The sequence below is a fragment of the Crotalus tigris genome, unplaced genomic scaffold, assembly GCF_016545835.1.
Source record: "Crotalus tigris isolate CLP2741 ecotype Arizona unplaced genomic scaffold, ASM1654583v1 scf7180000017729.2337069, whole genome shotgun sequence".
Taxonomy (NCBI): Eukaryota; Metazoa; Chordata; class Lepidosauria; order Squamata; family Viperidae; genus Crotalus; species Crotalus tigris.
In genome coordinates this window covers 844,082-856,667 of record NW_024096596.1, presented here as the reverse complement: position 1 = coordinate 856,667, position 12,586 = coordinate 844,082, and the positions used below count along the sequence as shown (strand labels likewise).

Here is a 12,586-nt window from a genome sequence, read left to right as displayed (position 1 = left end):
TTTACAGGTAGTCCTCAAGTTACAACCACTTGTTTAGTGACCATTCAAAGGTACAAAGGCACTAAAAAAATGACTTGTGACCAGTTTTTCATATCTGTGAGCATTTTCATACCCGTGAGAATTTTGGTCACATGATCAAAATTTAGACGCTTGGCAACTGGCATGTATTTATGACTGTTGCAGTCTCCCAGGGTCATGTGATCACCTTTTGTGACCTTCTGACAAGCAAAGAGCCACCTAGAGTCACTTGTGTGTGAGCAGTTATATAAATTGGACAAATAAATAAAAAGTGACATCATTCTTTCACTCATTTAAAAATGATTACCTAAACATTCTAGAGTCCTCAAATATCTGAAAGCATATGTCACCAAAGGCTAATACTTATTGCTGTCCTCCCAGAGTATTTAAGTACAAATTCTGCTTGCAGGTTAACAATAATTAGGAGGGGGTTATTTTAATTTGAATTAGACTAGATGGCTAAAATGAACCTTTCTGATTGGGATTCTGTTGGGCTGTTTATATGCCATCTAACGCAAAAGTTTTCTGTGTTTTACTATGAAGCGTGTGTATTCTGTGTAACTGGATTAAAGCATTCATGTTTCATTTCATTGAAATTGGCCTGTTTTGCTGCAGAAAGTCACAACCAGCGTGGAAGACCAAGCTGTGTTGCAGTGGAGGATTGTGAAAGTGAGGGTGGGAACATGATCAGTCAGACAGTTGCTATGGCCATTGCAGGAACCTCTGTCCCACAGCTCACTCGGCCCACCAGTTTTCTCCTCACATCAACGGTACAAAAACATCTTCCATCAATGGAACTATTTATAAATAAATAAATAAATAAATAAATAAATAAATAAATAAATAAATAAATATGTGGGGACCTACATTCATAAAGCAACGAGACTGGGTGAAAGCTATGTCATGAAATGATGCCATTATTCTTATACATATTTCATGGAAACTAAAGGATGAGTAGGGAAAATGTTAATACTTCATATTCAAATATGATAGTTTTAGTTCTTTGGGAAACTATAGTACAATAGTACATAGTACAATAATATTATGGTACTTTTAAAGCAGTGCATCAGTGCATTTTTGGAAATTCTCAGTCATCCAGGTCATGGGGTGTCCCAAAGGTACTTGTTTCAAAATGCAACTGGCCTTCCTTTGTTTTTCCTTGAACACTTCAGTTTTGCCTCAGAACTGAAGAAGCTTATTGGATGAGAAACGAAATGTCTTCAAGGAAAAACAAAGTTCAGTTGTCTTTTGAAAAAGCACCTTTGAGATGATCAAGATAATAACATTTCTCTTCCCATTTTGAAATTTGTTGAAAGAGTTATCCACACCTTGTCATTATTTAGCATATGCTATGTCATATATTAAAATTTCACCTAAATTATAAAATACAATAAAATATAAAATATACATGTTTAAAAGATCTATGTTCAAATACCAATGTCTAGGCCATCCAAGCATTGAATCTCAGCATCATTTATATTAAAAAAAAATCAGATATTGGACCAGTACACGCTCTCAGCTTATAGCTGACGTGGGAACCCACAGTCACACTGAGGGAGGATACAATGATCAGTGGTGGGATTCAGCGGGTTTGCACCACTTTGGCAGAACTGGTAGCTAATTTTTTATTGCCCAGGCCCAGAATGGACTTCCGGAAGCAACACACAAAGAACCGGTTGTTCACATATTTGAATCCCACCACTGACTATGACCCATTTATACAGAGTCTGGCAGACTCTTCACACCTTATAAGTTAATACTAAGCAGGATGGCATTTGGTCTATCTGAATAGCTTGCATCCCATTTCGAAAACTGCAAAAAAACCACCAAAAAATTATTTAGTTGAACTAGATGTATTTCAGGTCCAAACTGGTAATCATAGTTTTGATCTGCTCTATCTATAAATCCAGACCAGCAGGCAACACTCAACATTTTCAGCTGATTCCAGTCGAAACCTTTTGATCTGCCTCTTATGGGTCCTGAAGAATGCTGACGAAAGTGTTCTGCAGAAATGGTTCACAGATCTGTCTGTCTTGCAGCTCAATCGCTTGTTGGATTTGCTTTATCTTTGCATTTCCTGCTTTGAATACAAGGTAAAATAACACTACCTACTTAAAAATGCATACCTTTGATTGGAAGATGGGTCTTCTTCAGATGTTTGCACAATATAAGCCTTAAAATTGTATTGGAGGCTGAGCCCTTTTTGAGACACATAAGCTTTTGTTGATATTGTATGATTTCATTGAGAGCCTGAATTTGCATTGAATACTTTCAGAAAATATTGAATGAAACATAAGTTGAATAGTTTTGCTTCCTCATAAGAATTATAATGAGAGGGAAAGTGCACTTAGCTAGAAGATTCCTATATAATTACAAATTCAAGATTCTGAGAATGTTAGCACTGACAGATTTGTATTAATGTTGTAAATATGTCTATCAAATTTATTTGTTTATTTAATAGATTTATATGGCTGCCCCTCTCAGATATGTTACTTTGGGTAGGTAATATGAAAAATGATTAAAAAACTAGTCCAAAAATACCATTTTCTGTTAAATTCTGTTCTAAAGTAGCATTTTTCCAGTAAAAGATACCAGAATTAGTTCCTTCAAATGTTTTTACATCAGGGGTTTTCAAACTTGGCCCTTTTATGACTTGTGGACTTCAATTCCCAGAATTCCTCAGCTAGTGTGCCTGGCTGAGGAATTCTGGGAGTTGAAGTCCACAAATCATAAAAGGGCCAAGTTTGAAGACCCCTGTTTTATACTTTACGCTTTCCAAGTTTCTCTCTGGATGAAATAAGGCCAACTCTGGTTTCTCCTCTAACATTACTTGCATTTTACAGGCCTTCTCATCTTTTTTAATATTTATTATTATAAAAAACTTCTAATCTTTAGAAAGAAAATGTTCTTTTATATTCTTGCCCTTTTGTGAAACATCTAGGGGAAGAAAGTGTTTGAAAGAATGAACAGTCTGACTTTTAAGAAATCAAAAGATATGCGGGCCAAACTTGAAGAAGCTATCCTTGGAAGCATCGGGGCCAGGCAAGAAATGGTACGAAGAAGCAGAGGACAATTGGGTGAGTGGATTGGTGCCTTTATAGTTGAAAGAGTTTGGGCAATTAATTTTCCCAAAGGGCCATGTGAGAAACTGGGAATGTTGTATGGGTGGAACCAACAGAACTGTGAAGGTGCGTAGGCCTGCATGTGTGCACATACATAAATTGGGAAAAAAAGTTGCCTTCAAAATAAAAGCAATTCACAGGGCCAGTCAGGAACAGCCAAAGGGCTGGATGTGGTCCAGGAGCTGTAAAATGCACAAGTTTGCCTCTGACGAAAATTCTATGTGATGAACACCAGTGACATCCATTTGTTAATACCTTCTAATAATCAGAACACGCACACATGCACACAGAGCTGATTAATTCATTCCCTATGCCACGCAGGCAGTCCTCGTCGTTGTACTAAGTTATATCTGGGAAACTGAACAGTAACAGATACGAAGAATTAATTATTGCTCAGGTAAAGGTAAAGGTTTCCCCTGTCCAGTCGTGTCCAGTCATCTCCATTTCTTAGCCAAGGGAGCCAGCTTTGTCGGAAGACATTCCATGGTCATGTGGTCAGCATGATTACATACCGAGGGCATGGAATGCCATTACCTTCCCATCAAATACTTATCTGTTCACATTTGCATGTTTTCGAACTGCTAGGCTGGCAGGAATTGTCCTATTTTGAATTGTTTCATGTTAAATATTACAATTCCCTGGCAGAAAGAAGTCCTTCAGGAAGTGCTTTTGGAAGTCAAGAGAACCTGAGGTGGAGAAAGGACATGACGCACTGGAGGCAGAACACTGAAAAACTTGATAAGTAATGCCGTCTTATCCTAATAGCTTAATACATTGAGCACCTGGCATAGAATACTGGGAGACTTTGCTGTCTCCTTTGAAGTTTAGTGGGCTACAATATAGACAGTTTTAGACACTGATTAAGCAAAAAAAAATTCAAATTATAGCTTTGAAAGGAGTTAAATGCTGGTGTAAGCTATGTTTAAAGCAATTTTGTTACCATATATCTGGGAATAAGGTGTTGAACTCAGTGGGTTTTCTGAATAGACCTGTTGGATGATATTAAGTTACGCTATTATAAGAAAGTAATCTGCTGTAGTAAAAACTGATATGGCATCCTATTAGATACTGCCAAGACCCATAAATTGTACATGCAGGAAGTATATATGTCATTGGTCACTTAGTCCAGGGCTTTTCAATCAGTGGTACGGGTAGCACCTGTGGTACATTGGCACCTGGCAGGTGGTACGCCACCATCCTAGAAAAGTAGCGGAGGAGGGAAATGAGCTGAACTGGTAGCAGCACCGCACAAGCCTGAGCGAGAGATGGCTGGAGCTGTAGGACTATCAGGGCTCAGTGGAAGTGCCAGAATCAGCGCCAGGCTCCAGCTGGAGCTCGGCACTGATCCTGGCGCTTCTGCTGAGCCCAGAAGGAGCACCAATCAGCTGGAATGTTGCAGCATCTCCAGGGTCTTGTGATTTACATTCAGATGCTTGGCAACTGATTCATATTTATGACGATCACAGTGTCCCAGGGTCATGTGAAGTGACGAAAACCTGCTGCAACCACCCAGCAGATGGGGGGAATAAAAACCAAACGCCTCCCCATCCCACCCCCGCTGCCAATCCTCAACAGAAATGCTCACAACAATGAAAACCTCAGATAGGAGGAAGAGCACGGCTGGGTGGGCAGGCAGGTGTCTTGCTCAGCTGTGGCTTGGGGGGCACTTTTTCCAGTGCCATTGTAACTTTGAACAGTCACTAAGCAAACTGTTGTAAGTCGAGGACTACCTGTACTTTATCACTTCCCCCCCCCTTTTTTTTTTTTTGGTCATCAAGTTTTTGACATCTTGCTAGGCAACTGGTGGTACTCGGATGTTGCCATATCCTAAAAGTAGTACAATGGGTGAAAAGGTTGAAAAGCCCTGACTTAGTCCAGTAGAGTATTCTGGAGTTTAAAAATTGCTTCTTTCCTGCCCTAATCCATGACTCTAATTATTTTTCTACATGTGCTGTATTTTTAGAAGCCACAAACCAATCAGGTATTGTAGCACTGGTATCCTGCTATGGGTTTTATTTTGTTTTGTTTTTCAGTTGCCACTTTGTACCTTTGCCCATTTTGTTATTGCAGCTGTGGTGTTTTTTTTTTTTTTTTTGATGCTTTGCAGAGGTTCTGTATGCCTGTGTGTTACTGCAGTAATTGTTACATCAGGAATTGCTGGAATTTGAAACGTTGGGGTTAATTAGCTGTAAAAAGTATAGTCTCAGCTTTGCCTGGCTGGCTGGCATGCTTTTTATCCCCAGATCGTGGCAGACTGAGATGCTTTGCAGAAGTTGTTTGTGAAATGCTTTGGCTATAAAAAAAGAGCGTATATATCCTGCTACAGAAAGTTTCCGATTCTGTAGCACGAGGCATGTCTGTATTCTTATGTGATTACTCCAGATCTAGCATATGGTCTCATAATCCCTTAACGCCTCTGATAAGGGCCATAAACAGCTCTGCATACCAAATGAATTGTATCTTTAATACCTCTTTAATTTGCTGTAGATGAGATTTTGGGAAAATTTGACAAGAGAGCCCGAGGGCCCTGCCATAGACTACCACCAATGGGGGAACCTTTTACTGTGCCAAGGGCTAAATTAGCTCTGAGAATAATTCTTAAGGATTGTATGATGTCATAGGACATATTTATTTATAACAAATGTATTTTTCCGCTGGAACGGTATTTATGCTGTAGACTACATAATTAGTAAATCAGTTGTCCGGGTAAATCTTGCAGCAGCTAGAAGCGGTAGATGGAGATTAAAACAATCTGTAATGCATGAAAACTCAAATATGAGAAAGATGCATCAGGTAAGGAAATCAGCTCTTCTTTCTCAACCCCAGAATAATTGGCTTAAAGGAGATTTTAAAAATTAGTGGTCACAATTTATTTAGCACCCAAGTTAATAATATCTGGAAACTATTTTCTTGACTACAGAACCGTTAATTTTAAAGCCAAACACACACTTGTATTGCAGAGCAAAATACAAAAGGAGTGCTTTAATATCTGGACCCCAGGTTCATGTCAATGTGGATTTGAGCCAGTCTTGATACTTTCCAGATGTGTGGTCTTCAACTTCCAGAATTCTCAGCAATGGCTGTGGATTCATAAGACCAGCAGAAGTCAGTATGGATCAGGACCAGCCTCTACTTTTGAAACAATAAAATTCTTCCCTTAAAATCAAACCTATGCTGCTTTTCTTCTGAGGCATTTAGTATTGACATTCCACAAACTGGAGACTGTGAGGAATCATTATCAGATTTTAAAAAGCAGGTTCATTTAAGAATACGATAGTAAAACAAGGATATCTACATTTCCATTTTTTGCTACTCACGACATTTTAGGAAGACACTTATTCACACAGCACCACCCTGTGTTCACATTATGAAATATGGAAAGCTATTTGTTATAAAATAGCATGTAAGGTGTTTTGTTTTTTTTTTTTTCAACTGAAAGGGACTTAAATTGTACTGACAGAATGGTTACACTTTTAATCATTCTTTTTAGATAAAGAAACAATGGGTATCATTTAGTCTTTTGACCTAGTAGGAAAACTGAAAGAAAAACATAACTATATAAGGCACTGTGGGCAAGGAATATAAGATAATCCACTTTGTGCTATTCCCAAAACATTTGGGAATGTTTTAACATTCCCATTAACATCAGAAACAGTTGCAAAAATGATTTGATGAAATGGCAATTGGGTTGTTTCCCAAGAAACATTTGAAAGAACAATGGATTAATGAAAACCTAATTAAAATGATGTAAAAAGCTATTAACAGGTAAAACAAAAAGATTGCTTCCACTGTGGAAACACATCAACTTTCGATCCTATTTCAGTCAAAATATTACCCCATTTAGGCTGGCCATTATCCATTTAAGCCAATAATTTGTCCTTTTTGAGCTATATGTGTGTATATACGCGTTTGCCTGCATTTTATCTGTATTTGCCAGAAAAAAAATTCTCTCAAAAATAGCTAGATTATTGGTCCATCTAGCCCAATACTTTACTTCCTTGGAGGTGCAGCTGTTCTGCAGCATCTTCAGACCCCATGCACAATTTAAAAACTGCAAAAGCACAAGACACAAATTAGTTGTTTCGTTTTCTTCTTTTTGGATTATTTTGGACTGTTGTAGGAGGAGTTTTAAGAGGCATGCCATTTTACAAGTAGAATGACATTTGCTTTCCTTTGTTTTACATCTTGGGAGGAACATGGATTTTTAATTTTTATTTTATTTCTACCAGGTCCCGAGCAGAAATTGAACATGAAGCACTTATTGATGGTAACTTGGCAACAGAAGCCAATCTGATCATATTGGATACTTTAGAAATAATTGTGCAGGTGAGGATGCTAAGGAGTATTTGACATAGTTTCTAATGACCTAAATGCAACATGTGTTGTTTTTGTACAAAAAAATAATAATATTTCAGAATGCCTCCTACAAAAGCATATTGCAAACTGGTTGATGTCACAGCTAGCTTTGTAAATAAGCCAATCGTTGATTCTAACCTGTTATGAGGAAAGCTATTTTTCTTAAGAGAACACAGTAATATGAGAGTTTCATTTTCCATGCAAGCTTAGAGAGTAAAGACAATTACCCTGATGGCGAAGGGGAAGATCTGTTACACAAGCAACTAAGAGGGAGACATTGCTTGGGTTCAGTTGATTGGAATAGATTTCTTGTCCTAGTCTATGAAGGTTCAGGCTTCTGGCATCTTGCCAAGGCCAGTGAGACAGTCTTCTGTCACATAGATTCATGAAGACCTTCTGCTCCACTGTTTTCATTGTAGCAATGGATAAAAGTTCTTTCTTTCATCTGCAACCAGTATAGAAACTAACTGAAATACTGGAGGCAGAGCAGTCATCGCTTTCTTTCATATAATTCCTGATCCGCTCTGCTAATCATGTATGCTAAGAATGCTGGTTATAGGTAGTCCTCAACTTACAACATCAATTGAGACTAGAATTTCCATTGCTAAGGGCAGTTGTAAAGCATGACTGCATGGGTTATTGGCAGCAATCTCTGCAGCCATAGTTGCTGCCATTAACTGAATGCCATTGTTGTTAGGCAAAGCAACATCATGCTGGCTATCCACAAAAAAAATCAGTGGGGAAAATGGCAAAAAGTTGCAAGTCCCAGGCTGGCAGGCAGGTAAAAGAATGCTGTTGGGTAGTGGAGAGAATGAGGATGTGTGGGGGTGAAGGTGCACAAGGGAGATTAGGGAGGGTGTGGGGGAGTCGCTGTGGCAATACAAGGGATGTGCAAGAGTTTAAGGGGTGCATGAGAGGCAGAACTTGGTCAAGGAGAGTGAGAGGCTGCAAGGAGTGCACAAGGAGTGGGGTGTGTGCAAGAGGTACACCATTGCGTAACACTATTCAAGGGTGCAAGGGAGGCATGGTGTGGGTTGGTAAGAGTTCAAGAATGCAAGGGTATGTGCAAGAGGCACAGCACAGGTTGAGGAGGAAGCAAGAAAGTCGTTGGTTGGGGAGGATGTGAGGGAATCTGTGGATAGCCATCATGACACATGTGTAGAAGGGCTGGTGGGAGTGCCGGTGGGGAAGCTTACCCCAGTGCCTTGTGACATTCCCTGCGGGCTTCCCCACTGAACCTCTGGAGAAGTCAGCAGAGAAGATTGCAAATGTCAATTGTTATCGCGAAGCGCTGGTAACAGGTTGCAAGTGTGTGCTGCAACTGGTTGCCAAGCTCCCAGACTGCAATCTGTATATGCTGGGACAACCGGTACTCTGAGGACTGCTCCTAACCACCATTCATTCAGTGCCATCATGACTGAATGAATAGTCATAGGTCAATGATTATCTATATAGTCCTTCCAGTTTAGCAGGTTCTCATGTATGAGAATCACAGGCCTAACAGGCTAACAAATGCTTGAACATAAAATGAGAGGGAGTTAGATGAAATTTCTTCTGTTTTTATTATTCCTTTGTTTCATCAGTTCACTTCCTTGTAAACAATAATTCCTGCAATGTATATTTATTAGCCAAATAATTTCAAATCAGTGGGAATTCTTCTCAAGCAAATAAACATAGGATTAAAACATATATCAATATTCTTTCCTTTCTTGCTGTAGAATATAATCTTTCGAGTTTTTAATCATCAAGCTTCTCAGTTGTTAGCCTCTGGGGCAGTGTTTTCTCAAACTTGGCAACTTTAAAATGCGTGGACTGCAACTCTCAGAATTCCTCAGCTAGTCTAATACGGCTCTGGGGGATAAGCTTGCGTGTTGCTCAAGATCTGCTTCAGTTCTCTTCAGCATATGCTTCAGAATGCATAGGGCTAGTTTTATTGACCCGAGTGTGCTTGGTATTTCCCACAATGTTCCTTTGAGAACGATAGTCCCGGCCTTTGTGGCTGGGCTACAGAAGCCTCAGAATGAGGATTAGCTTTTCATTGTGTATTTATAGCACTTCACTTGAAAATGGTTTTTTTGACTGCTTCGGTTGCCCTGTTGTCTTTGGCTACAGACGGTTTCGGTGACTGAATCCAAGGAAAGTATTCTTGGTGGGGTGCTGAAGGCTCTTCTGCATAGCATGGCCTGCAATCAAAGTGCTCTTTATCTCCAGCACTGCTTTGCTACTCAAAGAGCTTTAGTCTCAAAGGTGAGTGTTTTGAAAATGGATTACCAAGTGAGGAGGTTTTATTTAATGTCGGGACGGAGACTGACTAATCTAAATGCAATAGCTCAAAGTCATTTACCATTCCATGCCACTCTTGAATGAGCTTAATTTGCACCCGGGACAGCTTTACTTCCACGGTTGCTGCTAGCAAAACGCAACCGAAGGCTTGCTTTCCTTGAACTGGTGAGCAGGTGATCCCAGAAGGGATGAGAGCAGATAGTTAGCAGCATAATGCAAGTAAAGTAGAATCATATTGATACTTGGAACGCTCATTGTTTCTAGCTTTCACTGAATGATGTGCCTCTTATCCTGCCATTTTAGTTCCCAGAACTGCTGTTTGAAGAAGAGACTGAGCAATGTGCTGATCTATGCCTCCGACTCCTGCGCCACTGCAGCAGTAGCATTAGCACGATACGATCCCATGCCAGTGCCTCTCTGTACCTCCTCATGAGGCAAAACTTTGAAATTGGGAATGTAAGTACTCTATTTCTGAAAGCGCACGGATTGTCTAAATCAGCGGTCCCCAACCTTTGCGGTTTGGTGGCCCAGTTTGGGGGGGGGAGCAGGGGAACTGGGCTGCACAAATTGAGATGCTGGTGCATGCAAGTGCACGCTGGTCCACCGCTCATGCAAGCCAAGCTGTGCATGCGCGCCAGCCCGCCGCGCACGTGGCCTGGTTCCAAATAGGCCACAGACTCGTAGTGGACTGAGGTTGGGGACCCCTGATCTAAATGGTGGGGTGTCTGGAATTATGGAGGGAGGGACATCTCTAAAATGAGAATTTCAGTAGCCTTGCACTGACCAAAAGACTTGCATTAGACTTGAAGAATATCAAATAAAATCTTGGCCTTCTCTGTTACAGTGCCTCCTCTCTGAAGTAACAACCATCTGTCTATACATCTATATAGATCCCATCCGAATGATATTCCAGACGTCTTTGTATAGTGCCTCCTCTCTGGAATGGCATCCACCTATCTATAGATCTATATAGCTCCCACCCTGACAATATTCCAAATCCCAGCTATTTTCCCCAGCCATGGGAGGGAGGTTGTGAAGCTATATTGGTCTTTTGAGATTTTTGTACCTGAGATGTATAGTTTTTTAGTCTTCTGGATGTACATAATCAGTTTCTCTATCTTATTTTTTCATTCTTTTAAGAATATAAACATCGGGAACAGGATGGCTTCAAAATCATACAACTAAATCAATAAATAAATACTATTCTTATCTCTTTCTTAAAGCAAGAAAAAGTAACATTTTGGTAGTGAAGAAAGTCACATAGGGCTAGGAGGGGATGGACAATTACATTTCTTTTTCACCAGCTAACTCGTTTTGGTTCTACTTTGGTCATTTGGCTTAGCGCATCTATCTTAATTTTCTACTGATTAACTTTAGGAAAAAATGTGTTACTTTCATTTGTTGTTGTCACCCAAATTTAATAGTTCAATCTTAGGGAATATTGGGTTGTAGGAGAAAGAGTGTTGGGGGGGCCTATGGTTTGGATGTCTCTAAGATTATTTTCTGTTTTGGGATTATGAAATTTACGAAGCTTTGTCCTTGAGAAACTATTCTTAGTAACGGATTAATGACTTTGTGGTAATTTCTTTGTTTCAGAACTTTGCTAGAGTGAAAATGCAGGTGACTATGTCACTCTCATCTCTAGTGGGAACATCTCAAAATTTTAATGAGGAGTTTCTGAGACGCTCTTTGAAAACCATTTTGACTTATGCTGAAGAGGATCTGGAATTAAAGGAGACAACCTTCCCTGATCAGGTTAGAGAAAATGATCGCTCAGCATGGAATAGTACATGTAATCTTTGTTAATTACCATTCAAAGTTATGACGGACTCCCCCCAAAATCACTTAACACCATCCTGAAGCCTATGTGTGCTACACAGACCCACCCCTGCGGTCATGTGATTGGCAGCCAGCTCGTAATTATGACCAGTTGCAGCATCTTGCAGTCATATGACAGCTATTTGGGATGGGTTTTTTTGCTGGTTTTCAGCCAAAATAAGCCCATTAGGGAGAATGGATTCACTTAATGATCATGTGGTTCACTTAATGATCATCTGAGTCATTTAACAAACATGGAGACTCAGTTTATGACTACTGTAAAATTAGTCATCAAATAGAGCCATTAACAATCACAACAACTAAAGACCAAAATACCAGAGTCAATTGTGATTATTCATTTCGTTTATTAAATTTAAATGCCACCCATCTGACCATTGAGGTGACTTTGGGTGGCTATTATTAAGTGAGGACTACCTGTATGTGTATTTAATCCATTAGAGAATTGTTGTATCAATATTTAAGAGCTTGGGGCTTTGATAAAATTATAAGTAAAGAATCTTCTTGAAAGGATTTCATAAAGCAACATGATTCCCTTGCTTTAAACCATAATGTAGCTCAGTCCAATACCACTTCTATTGGTCCTCTAATACTTACAAGACCTAGAAGAAGTTTCTGTGCATGTACAGGAATTTCTTACAACTTTTGCAATTGCTGGGGTATGGGAAGTGATGCAAAGCATTCTATTAATGGCAATCAGATTATTTGCCTTGATAAGGTAAATGCAAGATGAAGCAACTTGTTCAGGCAAATCAAAGCTGCCCTTCACAGACTTATTAACTATGGAAATCCTCACTTTTAAATCTGCGTGCTTTTAGATTTGGTGAAAAAGCAAGTATTTTTCTTTGAACATAAAAAAGTGCTCATTCCCAGAAGGTGTAATCAATGCAGAATCTTAGAAGAGTTATTGATGCAAAAATGTGAAGTAAATATTTAGTGGTGGTAGAAAATGTAAAGTAAAATTCCTGGAA

At 39.4% G+C, this 12,586-nt stretch overlaps 1 protein-coding gene across 10 annotated transcripts in view; it reads left to right on the top strand.

Moving 5' to 3' along the window:
- The window catches only part of DOCK7 (dedicator of cytokinesis 7), a 150,206-nt gene that overhangs the window by 112,853 nt on the left and 24,767 nt on the right, over window positions 1–12,586 (top strand). For 6 of the 10 annotated variants that reach the window (XM_039339066.1, XM_039339063.1, XM_039339062.1 and 3 more), the window contains 9 exons: window positions 634–788; window positions 1,929–2,111; window positions 2,960–3,095; window positions 3,786–3,882; window positions 5,104–5,121; window positions 7,370–7,466; window positions 9,609–9,743; window positions 10,083–10,235; window positions 11,376–11,534. In XM_039339066.1, coding sequence (XP_039195000.1) covers window positions 634–788; window positions 1,929–2,111; window positions 2,960–3,095; window positions 3,786–3,882; window positions 5,104–5,121; window positions 7,370–7,466; window positions 9,609–9,743; window positions 10,083–10,235; window positions 11,376–11,534 — 1,133 coding nt within the window. The remainder of the gene's footprint in view (window positions 1–633; window positions 789–1,928; window positions 2,112–2,959; window positions 3,096–3,785; window positions 3,883–5,103; window positions 5,122–7,369; window positions 7,467–9,608; window positions 9,744–10,082; window positions 10,236–11,375; window positions 11,535–12,586) is intronic. The other 4 variants (XM_039339068.1, XM_039339067.1, XM_039339065.1 and 1 more) reach the window with 1 other exon arrangement.